Source organism: Coregonus clupeaformis, chromosome 12, assembly GCF_020615455.1.
Source record: "Coregonus clupeaformis isolate EN_2021a chromosome 12, ASM2061545v1, whole genome shotgun sequence".
Taxonomy (NCBI): Eukaryota; Metazoa; Chordata; class Actinopteri; order Salmoniformes; family Salmonidae; genus Coregonus; species Coregonus clupeaformis.
Window position 1 is genome coordinate 24,939,311 of NC_059203.1, and position 17,306 is coordinate 24,956,616.

General features: G+C 43.8%; 1 protein-coding gene across 1 annotated transcript; it reads right to left on the bottom strand.

Moving 5' to 3' along the window:
• Positions 1 to 12,735: 12,735 nt before the first annotated feature.
• LOC121578087 (adhesive plaque matrix protein) lies at positions 12,736 to 16,365 on the bottom strand. Its single transcript, XM_045224042.1, has 7 exons — positions 16,003 to 16,365; positions 15,323 to 15,439; positions 15,084 to 15,205; positions 14,757 to 14,913; positions 14,438 to 14,556; positions 12,898 to 14,340; positions 12,736 to 12,794 (listed from the first exon to the last, which is right to left on the bottom strand). The coding sequence occupies exons 1-6, from the start codon at positions 16,358 to 16,360 to the stop codon at positions 12,904 to 12,906; spliced, it is 2,310 nt and encodes a 769-aa protein (XP_045079977.1). The 5' UTR covers positions 16,361 to 16,365; the 3' UTR covers positions 12,736 to 12,794; positions 12,898 to 12,903.
• Between the last annotated feature and the right edge of the window lie 941 nt (positions 16,366 to 17,306).

The following is a 17,306-nucleotide window of genomic DNA, read 5'->3' on the forward strand; positions in this document are numbered from 1 at the left end:
TCCTGGACATTTCTGGGGGGAATGGCCCTAGCCCTCATCCTCCGATCCAACAGTTCCCAGACGTGGTCAATGGGATTGAGAGCTGGGCTCTTCGCTGGCCATGGCAGAACACTGACATTCCTGTCTTGCAGGAAATCACACACAGAATGAGCAGTATGGCTGGTGGCATTGTCAAGCTGGAGGGATGAGCCTGCAGGAAGGGTACCACATGAGGGAGGAGGATGTCTTCCCTGTAACGCACAGCGTTGAGATTGACTGCAATGACAACAAGCTCAGTCCGATGATGCAGTGACACACCGCCCCAGACCATGACGGACCCTCCACCTCCAAATCGATCCCGCTCTAAAGTACAGGCCTCTGTGTAATCCTCAGTCCTTCAAATAGCCACCCTTTGCCTTGATGACAGCTTTGTAAACTCTTGGCATTCTCTCAACCAGTTTCATGAGGTAGTCACGTGGAATCTGATTCAATTAACAGGTGTGCCTTCTTAAAATTTAATTTGTGGAATTTCTTTCCTTCTTAATGCATTTGAGCCAATCAGTTGTGTTATGAAAAGGTAGGGGGGTATACAGAAGATAGCCCTATTTGGTAAAAGACCAAGTCCATATTAATGGCAAGAACAGCTCAAATAAGCAAAGAGAAACGACAGTCCATCATTACTTTAAGACATGAAGGTCAGACAATACAGAACATTTCAAGAACTTTGAAAGTTTCTTCAAGTGCAGTCGCAAAAGCCATCAAGCGCTATGATGAAACCGGCTCTCATGAGGACCGCCACAGGAATGGAAGACCCAGAGTTACCAGCCTCAGAAATTGCAGCCCAAATAAATGCTTCAGAGTTCAAGTCACAGACACATCTCAACATCAACAGTTCAGAGGGGACTGTGTGAATCAGGCCTTCGTGGTCAAATTGCTGCAAAGAAACCACTACTAAAGGACACCAATAAGAAGAAGAGACCTGCTTGGGCCAAGAAACACAAGCAATGGACATTAGACCGGTGGAAATTTGTCCTTTGGTCTGGAGTCCAAATTGGAGATTTTTGGTTCCAACCGCCGTGTCTTTGTGAGAAGCGGTTTGGGTGAACGGATGATCTCAGCATGTGTATTTCCCACCGTAAAGCATGGAGTTGTTATGGTGTGGGGGTGCTTTGCTGGTGACACTGTCTGTGATTTATTTAGAATTCAAGGCACACTTAACCAGCATGGCTGCCACAACATTCTGCAGCGATACGCCATCCCATCTGGTTTGGGATTAGTGGGACTATCATTTGTTTTTCAACAGGACAATGACCCAACACACCTCCACGCTGTGTAAGGGCTATTTTACCAAGAAGGAGAGTGATGGAGTGCTGCATCAGATGACCTGGCCTCCACAATCCCCCAACCTCAACCCAATTGAGATGGTTTGGGATGAGTCGGACAGCAGAGTGAAGGAAAAGCAGCCAACAAGTGCTCAGCATATGTGGGAAATCCGTCAAAACTGTTGGAAAAGCATTCCAGGTGCTGGTTGAGAGAATGCCAAGTGTGCCAAGCTGTCATCAAGGCAAATGGTAGTTATTTGAAGAATCTCATAATGTAAAATATATTTTGATTTGTTTAACACCTTTTTGGATACTACATGATTCCAAATGTGTTATTTCATAGTTTTGATGTCTAAACTATCATTCTACAATGTAGAAAATAGTAAAAATAAAGAAAAACCCATGAATGAGTAGGTGTCAAAACTTTTGACTGGTAGTGTATATGGTGTTATTTCATGGGGGATTGAAGTCTAGATACCCAGCAACACTTTATACAGTGCATTCGGAAATGGACTTTTCAGACTCCTTGACTTTTTCCACATTTTGTTACGTTACAGCCTTATTCTAAAATTGATTCAATTTTTATGGAACGGTCTGCCTATCCATGTGAGAGACGCAGACTCGGTCTCAACCTTTAAGTCTTTACTGAAGACTCCTCTTCAGTAGGTCCTATGATTGAGTGTAGTCTGGCCCAGGGGTGCGAAGGTGAACGAAAAGACACTGGAGCGACGAACCGCCCTTGCCGTCTCTGCCTGGCCGATTCCTGTCTCTCTATTGGGATTCTCTGCCTCTGACCCTATTACAGGGGTTGAGTCACTGGCTTACTGGTGCTTTCCATGCAGTCCCTAGGAGGGGTGTGTCACTTGAGTGGGTTGAGTCACTGACGTGATCTTCCTGTACGGTTTGTCGCCCCCTCAGGCTCGTGCAGTGGAGGAGATCTTCGTGGGCTATACTCAGCCTTGTCTCAGGGTAGTAGCTTGGTGGTCTGTTGATATCCCTTTGGTGGTGTGGGGGCTGTGCTTTGGCAAAGTGGGTGGGGTTAAATCCTGCCTGGTTGGCCCTGTCCGGGGATATCGTCGGACGGGGCCACAGTGTCTCCCGACCCCCCCGTCTCAGCCTCCAGTATCTATGCTGCAATAGTCTATGTGCTAGGGTCAGTTTGTTATATCTGGTGTTATTCTCCTGTCTTATCCGGTGTCCTGTGTGAATTTAAGTATGCTCCCTCTAATTCTCTCTCTCTCTCCCTCCCCTCCCGGAGGACCAGAGCCCTAGGACCATGCCTCAGGACTACCTGGCCTGATTACTCCTTGCTGTCCCCAGTCAACCTGGTAGTGCTGCTGCTCTAGTTTCAACTCTTCTGCCTGCGGCTATGGAACCCTGACCTGTTCACCTGACGTGCTACCTTGTCCCAGACCTCAACTCTCTCTCTCTACCGCACCTGCTATTTCAACCTCGAAATGCCCGGCTATGAAAAGCCAAGTGACATTTACTACTGATGCACTGACCTGTTGCAACCTCTACAACCACTGTGATTATTATTTGACCCTGCTGGTCATCTATGAACGTTTGAACATCTTGGAGAGAAATCTGGCCTTAATGGCCATGTACTGTTATAATCTCTACCCGGCACAGCCAGAAGGGGACTGGCCACCCCTCAGAGCCTGGTTCCTCTCTAGGTTTCTGGCTTTCTAGGGAGTTTTTCCTAGCCACCGTGCTTCTACATCTGCATTGCTTGTTGTTTGGGGTTTTAGGCTGGGATTCTGTATAGCACTTTGTGACATCTGCTGATGTAAAAAGAGCTTTATAAATACATTTGATTGATTGAATCTTGGTTTCATCAGACCAGAGAATCTTGTTTCTCATGGTCTGAAAGTCCTTTAGGTGCCTTTTGGCAAACTCCAAGCGGGCTGTCATGTGCCTTTTACTCAGGAGTGGCTTCCGTCTGGCCACTCTACCATAAAGGCCTGATTGGTGGAGTGCTGCAGAGATGGTTGTCCTTCTAGAAGGTTCTCCCATCTCCACAGAGGAACTCTGGAGCTCTGTTAGAGTGACCATCGGGTTCTTGGTCACCTCCCTGACCAAGGCCCTTCTCCCCCGATTGCTCAGTTTGGCCGGGTGGCTAGCTCTAGGAAGAGTCTTGGTGGCTCCAAACTTCTTCCATTGTAGAATGATGGAGGCCAATGTGTTCTTGAGGACCTTCATTGCTGCAGAAATGTTTTTGTACCCTTCCCCAGATCTGTGCCTCGACAGAATCCTGTCTCGGAGCTCTACAGACAATTCCGTCGACCTCATGGCTTGGTTTTTGCTCTGACACGTACTGTAAACTGTGGGACCTTATATAGACAGGTTCCAAATCACGTCCAGTCAATTTACCACAGGTGGACTCCAATCAAGTTGTAGAAACATCAAGGATGATCAATGGAAACAGGATGCACCTGAGCTCAGTTTCGAGTCTCATAGCAAAGGGTCTGAATACTTATGTAAATAAGGATTCTATTTTTTTAAAACTTAATACATTTGCAAAAATGTATAAAAACCTGTTTTCGCTTTGTCGTTATGAGGTATTGGGTTTAGATTAATGAGATTTTTTAAAATTAATTTATTTTAGAATAAGGCTGTAACGTAACAAAATGTGGAAATAGAAGGGTCTGAAAACGTTCTGAATGCACTGTACTCCACCCAGTCCATTCACTGCAATGCAATACACTGTAGGCCTATAAATTACATATTGGCTTATAGAGAAAAAACTATTCTGTGCTGATGTAAAACGTCAGCTACTACAGCAACTGAAATGACTGCAACGCTTAAAGAGCTGCAGTTAGTTTAAGAATGGATGGCAAGGAATAAGTTAGTACTAAATATTTCAAAAACTAAAAGCATTGTATTTGGGACAAACCCTTCACTAAACCTCAACTAAATCTTGTAATAAATAATGTGGAAATTGATCAAGTTGAGGTGACTAAACTGCTTGGAGTAACCCTGAATTGTAAACTGTCATGGTCAAAACATATTGATACATGGGGAGAAGTCTGTCCATAATAAAGCGCTGCTCTGCCTTCTTAACAGCTCTATCAACAAGGCAGGCCCTACAGGCTCTAGTTTTGTCGCACCTGGACTACTGTTCAGTCATGTGGTCAGGTGCCACAAAGAGGGACTTAGGAAAATTGCAACTGGCTCAGAAAAGGGCAGCATGGCTGGCCCTTGGATGTACAGAGAGAGCAAGTATGTCAATCTCTCCAGGCTCAAAGTGGAGGAGAGATTGACTTCATCACTCACTACGTATTTGTGAGAGGTACTGACATGCTGAAAGCACCGAGCGGTCTGTTAAAACAACTAAACACACAGCTCAGACACCCATGCATACCCCACAAGACATGCCAACAGAGGTCTCCTCACAGTCCCCAAGTCCAGAACAGACTATTGGAGGCGCACAGTACTACATAGAGCCATGACTACATGGAACTCTATTCCACATCAGGTAACTGATGCAAGCAGTAGAATCAGATTTAAAATACACCTTATGGAACCTTATGGAACAGCGGGGACTGTGAAGCAACATAAACATAGGCACATGCATACACACACACACGTACACATGGATTTTGTGTTGTAGATATGTGGTAGTGGAGTATGGATCTGAGTCCACACACTTAGTGTGTTGTGAATTCTATAATGAATGTATTGTAATGTTTTTAAAAAATGGTATAACTGCCTTAATTTTTCCCGACCCCGGGAAGAGTAGCTGCTGCCTTGGCAGCAGCTAATGGGGATCCATAATAAATACAAAAGTGAAGTTGGGAATACTCAGTGGGGTCTTTAGAATCTATATATGGTGTCATTTTATGGGGGACTCTGGTCTAAATACCAAGCAACACTTTCTACTCCACCTATTCTATTGGTCCCAATGCAATACACTATCCATTTCATATTGGCTTATATAAAAAATTCTATGTGCACAGGTAAAAGTGTTGGGAGTATTCTTTAAGATCTGTAGAAACCACCTTCAAATTACCCTGTGCTATCCATGCCTATACACACACACACACTAAACTATCAACACTCAAAACACACTTTAGGCAAACTTTAGTCAAAACGAAAATGTGATTTATTTAAAATGTTAAAGGCAGTTAGGTTTAGGTGCAATAGGTGGTTGGTTTTAATTACACAGCACTGGTGATGGTGATAAAGGTACAAGTATACAAACTTCTGACTTTAAAATGTCAGCATTCAAAAGGAAAGGCCTTTTATCAGGCTAATTCTGTCCTAACCGCACAAGGTCGGGTCTCCTAGGCTCAAACGCAGCCTCCCTAGTAAGTTACTAAAGGTGAACACACCCAAACCGTTACTTTTAAACACTTGGCCACACCTATTCTGGCACGCAGGCCAGATACATGTATGCACGTTCAAAAAAATGATCATAACTACCTCATGAGTATTGCAAATCTTCATGTGCACTATAAACATCGCGCCCACTCAGAGGGTAAGAAAAGGCAAATGAAAACGTAACAATGTAGTCTGTATCAAACATGAATCAGAAATGTCTTAAATGTTGCAATAAATGGCAAGGGAGTGGAATGGTGAAACACTAGCAACTATTGTAGTACAACATGGAATATATATTTACGACCTATGCATTTAAAACCATTTCAATATGAGAACAAAGCGCTCTCCACTGGCGGGAGTTTAGAGAGCTCACAGTGGATAGACATGCCAATGGTGCGTCTTCGCCACATATACTGTATGTACACGGCAGGGGCGGATTGGCCATCTGGCAACACTGGAAAATGCCAGATGGGCTAGACCATTTTTTTGTTGGATGGGCTGGTCAAAATGAACACACAAATGTTTTTTAATATAAAAATAAAACAATAAAAAATACAACTTGGCCGTTGGCCCATGGGCCTGTTTAGATTTCTTTTTTTAAGGATTTGTGCGCAATTTTGCTATTCTACTAACCTATAATGAGCCTGGCTGATCAGTGGGCAATGGCCGGCCCCCCAACCAAGATGCGCTGGCCCTGTTTCTCTGATAGGCCGAGTTGAGGTCACGCAAACTCACATTCAAACTCGCATTCCTGCTTGGACGTGTTAGATAAACGTATTTCTTGAATACTTCAGTAGTCTATGTATTTTAGTTATTAATAAAGTTCTATGAATGATTTTATAAGATGATTCCAAATCATGATTTGGATCCAACCAAATCATGGGCTGGTGCCACAAACTAAAAGTTAGCGGAACCAGTGAAGCCAGGGGAAAATGTTAGTCTGGAGACCTGTAATAGTAATTAACACTTAGGGTCAATGTGGTCTCAGGGCAATTCGTATTATTCTGTATGTAAATCTGTGACAGTACATAAGATCCACTTGCGGCCAAGTGTCAGCCTCCTGGCAGAGGCAACCAGGTTTTGGGAAAAAATGTCCTAGTACTTGGTCAAGTTAATGATGGCGATGACCTTAACAAGGGCCCCAGGAACAGTGAGAGCAAATATTTGTCTTATTTAGCAAATATTTGTCTTACTTTTTAAACTTTGCACTTTTGGGAATGGGCTCATAAGTAAGCATTTCACTGTAAAGTCTACACCTGTTGCATTCGGCGCATGTGACCAACATTTGATTTGATGCAAAAAACCTGGTTGCTTTTGCCATGAGGCTGACATTTGGTCTGCGCAAATCTGACCATAACTCTATCCTCCTGATTCCTGCTTACAAACAAAAACTCAATACGGAAGTAGTCTGATTAAGCGGATGCTAAACTACAGGACTATTTCGCTAGCACAGACTGGAATATGTTCTGGGATTAATCTGATGGCATTGAGGAGTTTACCACATCAGTCACCAGCTTCATTAATAAGTGCATCAACGGCGTTGTCCCCCCTGTGACCGCATGTACCTATCCCAACCAGAAGTCATGGTTTACTGGCAACATCCACACTGAGCTAAAGGCTATAGAGCTGCCGCTTTCAATGAGCAGGATACTAATCTGGACGCTTATAAAAATCCCGCTACGCCCTCCGACGAACAATCAAAACAGGCAAAGTGTCAATACAGGACCAAGATCGAATCCTACTACACCGTCTATGACGCTCGTCGGATGTGGCAGGGCTTGAAAACTATCACATATTACAAAGGGAAACCCAACCATCAGCTGTCCAGTGACGCAAGCCTACCAAGCGAGCTAAATACCTTTTATGCACGCGTCGAGGCTAGCAACACTGAACTATGCATGAAAGCACCAGCTGTTCCGGACAACTGTGTGACCACGCTCTCCGTAGCCGATGTGAGTCAATCAAATGGATTTATAAAGCCCTTTTTACATCAGCAGATGTCACAAAGTGCTATACAGAAACCCAGCCTAAAACCCCAAACAGCTAGCAATGGTGGCTAGGAAAAACTCCCTAGAAAGTCAGGAACCTAGGAAGAAAGGCCTTTAAGTGATGACTAAGTGCACACAAAAATGTATTTTTTTGCTTACGTTTTCATTCTCAAGTTTACATTGCATGTTCAACTCTACCGATAGTTTTGTCACAAAAACTATTGCGTTAAATAGCAAATGTGCCTACTCTGGTCTTAGCATGTGCGGGTAGGCTAGTCTGTGCGGGTAGGCTAGTCTACAGTCGTGGTCAAAAGTTGAGAATGACACAAATATTGGTCTTCACAAAGTTTGCTGCTTCAGTGTTTTTAGATATTTTTGTCAGATGTTACTATGGTATACTGAAGTATAATTACAAGCATTCCATAAGTGTCAAAGTATTTTATTGACAATTACATTAAGTTTATGCAAAGAGTCAATATTTGCAGTGTTGACCCTTCTTTTTCAAGACCTCTGCAATCCGCCCTGGCATGCTGTCAATTACATTTGTGGGTTTTGTTTGTCCACCCGCCTCTTGAGGATTGACCACAAGTTCTCAATGGGATTAAGGTCTGGGGAGTTTCCTGGCCATGGACCCAACATTTCGATGTTTTGTTCCCCGAGCCACTTAGTTATCACTTTTGCCTTATGGCAAGGTGCCCCATCATCTGTAAAAGGCATTGTTCGTCACCAAACTGTTCTTGGATGGTTGGGAGAAGTTGCTCTCGGAGGATGTGTTGGTACCATTCTTAATTCATGGCTGTGTTCTTAGGCAAAATTGTGAGTGAGCCCACTCCCTTGGCTGAGAAGCAACCCCACACATTAATGGTCTCAGGATGCTTTACTGTTGGCATGACACAGGACTGATGGTAGCGCTCACCTTGTCTTCTCCGGACAAGCTTTTTTCCGGATGCCCCAAACAATCAGAAAGGGGATTCATCAGAGAAAATGACTTTACCCCAGTCAAATCCCTGTACCATTTGCAGAATATCAGTGTGTCCCTGATGTTTTTCCTGGAGAGAAGTGGCTTCCTCGCTGCCCTTCTTGACACCAGGCCATCCTCCAAAAGTCTTTGCCTCACTGTGCGTGCAGATGCACTCACACCTGCCTGCTGCCATTCCTGAGCAAGCTCTGCACTGGTGGTGCCCCGATCCCGCAGCTGAATCAACTTTAGGAGACGGTCCTGGCGCTTGCTGGACTTTCTTGGGCGCCCTGAAGCCTTCTTCACAACAATTGAACCTCTCTCCTTGAAGTTCTTGATGATCCAATAAATGGTTGATTTAGGTGCAATCTTACTAGCAGCAATATCCTTGCCTGTGAAGCCCTTTTTGTGCAAAGCAATGATGACGGCATGTGTTTCCTTGCAGGTAACCATGGTTAACAGAGGAAGAACAATGATTTCAAGCACCACCCTCCTTTTAAAGCTTCCAGTCTGTTATTCTAACTCAATCAGCATGACAGAGTGATCTCCAGCCTTGTCCTCGTCAACACTCTCACCTGTGTTAATGAGAGAATCACTGACATGATGTCAGCTGGTCCTTTTGTGGCAGGGCTGAAATGCAGTGGAAATGTTTTTTGGGGATTAAGTTCATTTTCATGGCAAAGAGGGACTTTGCAATTAATTGCAATTCATCTGATCACACTTCATAACATTCTGGAGTATATGCAAATTGGCATCATAAAAACTGAGGCAGCAGACTTTGTGAAAATTAATATTTGTGTCATTCTCAAAACTTTTGAGATTATTATGGATAAGACTAAGAACAATAATATTTTTATTTGTCAAAGGCAGTCAAGCATCAAGCCACCAGAATAAGACCCCCGCTATTGTAAAGCGGCATCAACCTGATCACCGGGCAATCTCACCACCCTGTGAAGTTCATCATTTATTTCATCTGTAGCCTAATAAATGACATGGTTTTCCGAGTCATAGCGGGAGGACCACACGCACCATATCGTGACAGCAAGTTTACTTTTATATGATGGTTATTATATCAATATCTGCACATAAAAGGGTTTCCACCGGCATTTCTCACAACTAATTTTACAGACAAAAAGAGCCCACCATGTGGAACAAACAATGTGTCTGCATTTACCACAGTAGGACTTTACTCACATAAAGACAGTGGATGGAAACGTGGTTAATGATACATTGTTGTTACAATCCCTCATCGAATAAATCCATGAAATTAGTGATGGGCACCGATATGTAAAATTGATATCAGTTGAATTTTTTGATTCGATATATCGATTTGTAGAAAACACATTGCAACTTTGTGAATGTTCACTTTTCTGTGAAATCCAGACAAATGCTTGCGGATTGCCCATTGGGTCAGGTGTGTTCTGGTGGCATAAACCTACCTATCCAGATTTAATACAATAGGAAGCCCATCCACAGTTGATGGCCCATCAACAGGCAATTAAGTATGCTGAGCAGCCTGTTTTAGTTTTTTAAAGTATGATAAGCAACCTGTTGGAAGGTCTGTGAGAGGACTTTGCATGCAGGAACAGTCATGCATGCTTTTCTACAGAATAGTGTAGGTTAACAGGAAGAATAAACCAATATCACGGTATGCCCTTTTCATATCGATATCAAACTGTATTGATATGTCAAATTATCAATTGCTGAGGAGTATTTCTGTCTGTAATAAAGCCCTTTTGTGGGGAAGAACTCATTCTGATTGGCTGTGTCCGTGCCCAGTCACGTGAAATCCATAGATTAGGGCCTAATGAATGTATTTAAATGGAGTGATTTCCTTATATCAATCAAATGTATTTATAAAGCCATTTTTCCATCAGCAGATGTCACAAAGCGCTTATACAGAAACCCAGCCTAAAACCCCAAACAACAAGCAATGCAGATGTAGAAGCACGGTGGCTAGGAAAAACTCCCTAGAAAGGCAGGAACTTAGGAAGAAACCTAGAGAGGAACCAGGCTCTGAGGGGTGGCCAGTCCTCTTCTGGCTGTGCCGGGTGGAGATTCTAAGAGTACATGGCCATTAAGGCCAGATCGTTCTTCAATGTGTTTAAATGTTCATAGATGGCCAGCAGGGTCAAATAATAAGTGGTTTTAGAGGGTACAACAGGTCAGCACCTCAGGAGTAAATGTCAGTTGGCTTTTCATAGCAAAGCATTGAGGTCGAGACTGCAGGTGCAGTAGAAAGAGAGACAAGTGAGCAGGTCCGGTGAACAGGTCAGGATTCCATAGCCGCAGGCAGAACAGTTGAAACTGGAGCAGCAGCACAACCAGGTGGACTGGGAACAGCCAGGAGTCATCAGGCCAGGTAGTGCTGAGGCATGGTGCCAGGGCTCAGGTCCTCCGGGAGGGAGTATACTTAAATTCACACAGGACACCAGAATTACACCAGATATAACAGACTGACCCTAGCCCCCTGGCACAGACTATTGGGGCATAGATACTGGAGGCTGAGACAGATGTAAGCCTTGCCTTTAAGATTCTGCATGGCCTTGCCACTCTACCTCTATGCCAGCATATCATGCTCAAGGAACGCACCTCCAGGATAACAAGAGCAGTCGACAGCCTATCATGATATTCTAACTCAGGCGAGCAGAACCTTGAGACTTCCTTAATATTAGAGATCGCACCAGCTGTTGATAAGAGACACACACCCTGATCTTACTGGGCTCTGCCAGTCTGTCCTGCCGACGCATAGAAAACCCAGCTAGATTTATATTAGCCATGACTCCGAGACGCCGCCGGGGGCCGCAATTGGTCAGGAGTCCATAAAACGAACGATATTCCCTCCAGCGCCATTCACTTAAATATCAATTACTGTTCATGTATAGAGCTTCCCGGAGACGGTTTCTGGCAGTTTGTGCAGAAATTCTTCTGTTGTGCAAACCCACAGTTTCATCAGCTGTCCGGGTGGCTGGTCTCAGACAATGCCGCAGGTGAAGAAGCCGAATGTGGAGGTCCTGGGCTGGCGCGGTTACACGTGGTCTGTGGTTGTGAGGCCGGTTGGACATACTGCCAAATTCTAAAACTACGTTGGAGGCGGCTTATGGCAGAGAAATTAACATTAAAATCTCTGGCAACAGCTCGTGGACATTCCTGCAGTCAGCATGCCAATTGCATTCTCTCTCTCAACATGAGACGTGTCATTGTGTTGTGTGACAAAACTGCACATTTTAGAAGGGCCTTTTATTGTAATGATCATGCTGTTTAATCAATTTCTTGATATTCCACACCTGTCAGGTGGATTCCTACCGGTCCTAGACGACAGCGAGATCTATATGAACGCAGCTGCTATTAGCTGCAGTTTATCATAGCTCACTGCGCTTTATTACAGGCACCAGGTTTAGTACTAATCCCTGTTTTCTACCAGAAAGTTGGCCCTCTGTCACGTAGGTTGATACATTTCTAGAATATATAAAGCCCTTTGAAATACTCCCACTGTACCCAACATTACTTTAAAAATGTGTTTCTATTTTGCAATTTAGCAGACGCTCTTATCCAGAGTAATTTACAGTAGTGAGTGTACACGAGTTACCACAGCCGGTCTCATGGATGGTTAACTCTGAAAATTCATTTGATCTCAAAGTTAAGTGAAACAGCCATTTTAAAATGTGATGTTTTGGTACCTCTAGGGCAATTCAGAAAACTGATTGAGGACCTTATTACTGAGGAATGCATTTTATATTACTTATTTCTGCTTGCAGTTGTAATTTCAGTAATTCAGGGTAATCTGTAAGATCTTGGTCTTGTAAGACTCCCTGATAATATAAAGGTTGTTACATTGTAACTAAGCATTTTTTTTTGGACATTTGAAAATGAGATGCATCTCATGCATTCATTCTAAATAAATACAATTAGAAAAATTCACTTTTGAAAAGTGGCACATACGCTGGACTTTAATTCACAGCGATACAGGCACATCTCACAGCTGAACCCTAAATCTCAAAATGTTACTGAGGTCATGTAGCAGCATGAATGCAACTAAAGCACAGGCTGGAATGAGAGAATGTTAGCGCACCCCCAGTAGCCTGTGATTGGCTGGACTGGTCAGGTGAAAGTTCCCTGGCAACCCCCCGTTCCAACTGTCAAGTAACACCATAAACTCAAGCAGTACATATAGTGTATTTATTTTGCACTTCACCAGTAATGGTTGGAAATTGCAGATTCCGCCTGTTGAAAGAAGTGTGATTAGACTGAAATGTCAATTATTGCTGTAAATAGTACATTAGATAATTACACAAAATGAGTTACATTTGTGATCATTTTGCCTTACCATAAGTTACTCTTTAGACCCCTGATCATGATACGGAGCCATTCCATAATGGGGAGGGAACGGAGCAGAGGCATACGGATACCAGCTGCGAACCATCGGGTACTGGTCATATTGCATGAAGGGCTGCTTGGGTTGGGCCTGGGGAGTGGTGCCAGGGGGGGTGGTAGCAGTTACTGGAGGATTGGCCGAATTTTGACGGTAGGTGTAGGGGAAAGCAGAGTAATGGTATTTCTGGGCGTTATTCTGATTCTTTTCCGGTTGGCTGGCTGTGGTGGGGGGTGCTCTTGGGACAGAGCGTTGAGGGAAAAACCCAGGGAAATTGTACTGGGGAAACTGGTAGCTCAGTGGGACCTGGGGGTATCCTTTAGGTGGCAAATGCAGGGCCTGGGTAGGTTTAGGGGAATGTGTTTGTTTAGGCGTGGTAGTTGTGGGGGCTGATGTTGGGAAATAAGGTTGTTGAGGGGGATACGGAGGAAAATGGTATGGGTAAAACGTGTGGAAGTCAGGCTTTTGTGGGACCTGGTGGTCTCCTTTAGGTGGCATATGCAGGGCCTGGGTTGCAGGTTTGGGGGAATGTGTGGTAGTAGTGGGGGCTGATGTTGGGAAATACGGTTTTTGAGGGGGATATGGAGGAAAATGGTATGGGTAAAACGTGTGGAAGTCAGGCATTTGTGGAACCTGGGGGTATCCTTTAGGTGGCATATGTGTGGCCTGGCTAGAAAGGTTAGGGGAATGGGTGGGTTTAGGTGTGGTAGTAGTGGGGGCTGATGTTGGGAAATACGGTTTTTGAGGGGGATGCGGAGGAAAATGGTATGGGTAAAACGTGTGGAAGTCAGGCATTTGTGGGACCTGGGGGTATCCTTTAGGTGGCATATGTGTGGCCTGGCTAGAAGGGTTAGGGGAATGGGTGGGTTTAGGTGTGGTAGTAGTGGGGGCTGATGTTGGGAAATACGGTTTTTGAGGGGGATGCGGAGGAAAATGGTATGGGTAAAACGTGTGGAAGTCAGGCATTTGTGGGACCTGGGGGTATCCTTTAGGTGGCATATGTGTGGCCTGGCTAGAAGGGTTAGGGGAATGGGTGGGTTTAGGTGTGGTAGTAGTGGGGGCTGATGTTGGGAAATATGGTTTTTGAAGGGGATGTGGAGGAAAATGGTATGGGTAAAACGTGTGGAAGTCAGGCATTTGTGGGACCTGGGGGTATCCTTTAGGTGGCATATGTGTGGCCTGGCTAGAAGGTTTAGGGGAATGGGTGGGTTTAGGTGTGGTAGTGGCTGCTGCTGTTGGGAAAGAGGGTCGAGAGGGATACAGAGGGAAATGGTACTGGGACAACTGGTAGAACGGAGGGTATCCAGGAATAACAGGTTCAGTTTGAGGGAGGCCTGCAGGGCAGGAGATGGTGAGCTCCCCAGCAACCGAGAGCATAGAAAGCAAATGCTCGTCATCCTGAGTAAAATAAATAAATATATAAAGTCAGGAAATAACCCAAATGTAAGTGACCATTTGCTCCCTTTCATGACCACAAGATGGCAGTGCAGATTACCTCCAACTCCACACAGGGTCCTGTGTATGGTGCAGTGATCACCACTCCTCCAAAGAATGGCTCTATGGTTAAGCCACATTGCTGGGAGATTGAGAGAAGTCCCTCCCACACACCAGACACTGAAATACATCAATTTCAGTGTGAGCAACAGAATAGACACGACTGTAGACATACACCAGTCTACTGTCAACCAATGATAGAAATTCTTGAAGCTGTCCTTTTGGATCAGCATTCATTCACCATAGGTTCTATTTAAAACTTGTTTTATATGCCCAAATATACCATGTGCACTCAAACACAATGTCAAAGAATTACCCACCTTTGACTTTAAGAGCATTTGTTGCCATGGGAAGCTTCACCACCATGCCAGATAAAAAGCAGGAGACAGAGGGGGGAGGAGGGGGTGGTGGTGCAACAGGACAAGACATGGTCATGGGTGCCCCCCACAGGCGCAGTGGCAGAACATAGTTACCCCCCTGTATGGAGGAAAGCATTTTAATGTCATGATGCAACCCCTGTAAATGTGGTATAACGGCCAACATGTGAATAGGGGCAAAAAAAAATCTCAACATTCAGCAGTACGAGATTATTCAAGAGTTAATTTTTAGAAAGTAAAAGCAGTAAGCCTCCATGGAGGAAATGTCACCTGTTGAGTGACATGGCAGCCTAGGTATGGTGCAACAAACATTACATCTCTGCGTGACCTCTTTACAGAAAAGCCACAATGAGATGGCATCCGGGACAGCGGAAGAACAGGAGACCCGTCACCTGCATAAGACAGAAATACCTCAGGCTAAAACTACTAATTTGGGACTCAGCAATTTACCTGCATAAGCAGCGTCAGTGTTTAACATATTCCTTATTTATTGGCCGCGTTCTACTTACCATTGTCGACCAGAAAATGTGGAGCTCTCCACCCTTTGACCCGAAGGGTCATTGCATAGTTGCTACACTGTACTGATGGCCCCATGTGCTGGAGTTTAGCATCCAACTTGTGCCATTCTGGGAGAGGGAATAAACAGGATATGTACAGGCTCAAACATGTTCCTTCTTTAAAAGGGGCCAACCTGGGATTCAAACAAAGGCATCCTCCACATCATTATTGATTACTTAAGGGACCAAAACATTTGTTAATAAGAATTTTCTAAATTCAAACAGACCCCCTGCAACTGGACACTGACATTTGAAACCATTTCCCAAAATCGAGGATGAAGACACTGTCGCCAGTACCAGGTTAGTTCATCTCTGGCAACGTTTTGTATAGCCACACCTGTGACTACCAGTATAAATGGTCCAAAATGTGTTGGTTACATTAGCTGGTGTTACAATCTGTAGCTAGGATGGGGCTGAACAAATGTATCCACTGAAAGTCAGAGTTCAGCTGTGGATGCAAAGACCGACCAGCCATGAAATCAAAATCATAGTTCCAACTATGTGTTGAAGCTTTATAGCATTAGGCTACATTATTTACAAACAAATGGAGTAACAAGCTTTTGTTTTTGATCCCAGATTGCCCCTTTAGAGGGTAAAATGATGTAAACATTTAAAAAGGCCTGGTGGCTTACCTTGTGATGCAGGTTGTTCAGCCTGATAACCAGTCTCAAATGCAAGAGATCCGTTTTGAGTCTTGATGCGGTCAGAAGCGGCGGATTCATCATTGGTTACCACGAGACCCACCCTTCTCAGTTGGAAGTTATTCCCAACTACAAGCCTACCAGATCGGACAATTGTCTGATTAGTGTTGGCATTGTTTGGCATTGGAACGCTTGCGTCTGGAATCTGGCCATAGCAAGGGATTAACACAGAGGTGAGCGTTGCGATCACGGTAAAATACAATATAGGCTGTTTCCATGACATCACATCTCTGATCGCGTTTCGCATGGTGGTGCGCACAAAATTATTTGCAATAGCGCCTAAATGCATGCCGAGTTCACTGAGGACTCTGGTAGAAGTTGCCACAAATTTAAACGGCTTGCCTAATTGAAAGGCCAATCAGAATTTAGCTCGGTTGGTGACATTCATTATGCTAATTAGTAGCGTGCACCGTAAAGTTGCAGATAGAAATGCAGGCCAATTGAGGTGCCAAACACCACTACATGACAGAACCATAAAGTATGTCTGTTCACAGTGCATTTCTCTATCGTTCTCGACTCACAGAACCTCCTGAAGCACTGTCATCTGGTCTAATCAATCAATGAGGCTAGTTAATCAATTAGTCAATTAGTATGGCACATAAACTTTTGATTTTTAATTATGATTGTTATTGTGTCTTCTTTATGTAGTCTATCTTTCCAGTTATAGACTGTACGAACTGTTAACCTCTGCTCTTATCGCTTTTATTAGAGCAGGGATCTAAACCAGACTAGGTCTGTATAATAAACCACAATTATTGCAATAACACTCAGGATTCAGGATTTAACGTTTTATTTATTTAATCAGAAACATAAAAACATGATATATGTGGTCAACTTAGTTTTATTCATCATTGTGTCACACTGTCCACTGAAATTAATAATACAATGGGAAAAACATCACAATGAACATTATAACTTCATACAGAACAAATAATTTAAAATAAACATTTGCGCTTGATCATAATACTTGGTACATGTATTTCTATTTGATGGAAATATTTATTCAGAGAAAATTGTTCAAGTAAAGTCAGTGTATATAATAAAAATTGCTGAAAAACAATACAGAATATTTTTATATCTTTAAAATAGCCTAGCCAATCGGCAATCATCTACTACTCCAGTTGTCCCATGGGGATTCTAACATGGCATAATATGATTTTATTCAAAGTAAACAAGTGGAAAACTTCTGTGTGGAGCAGTTCCCTTGTCAACAGTGTGGATTGGAAGTACTGATA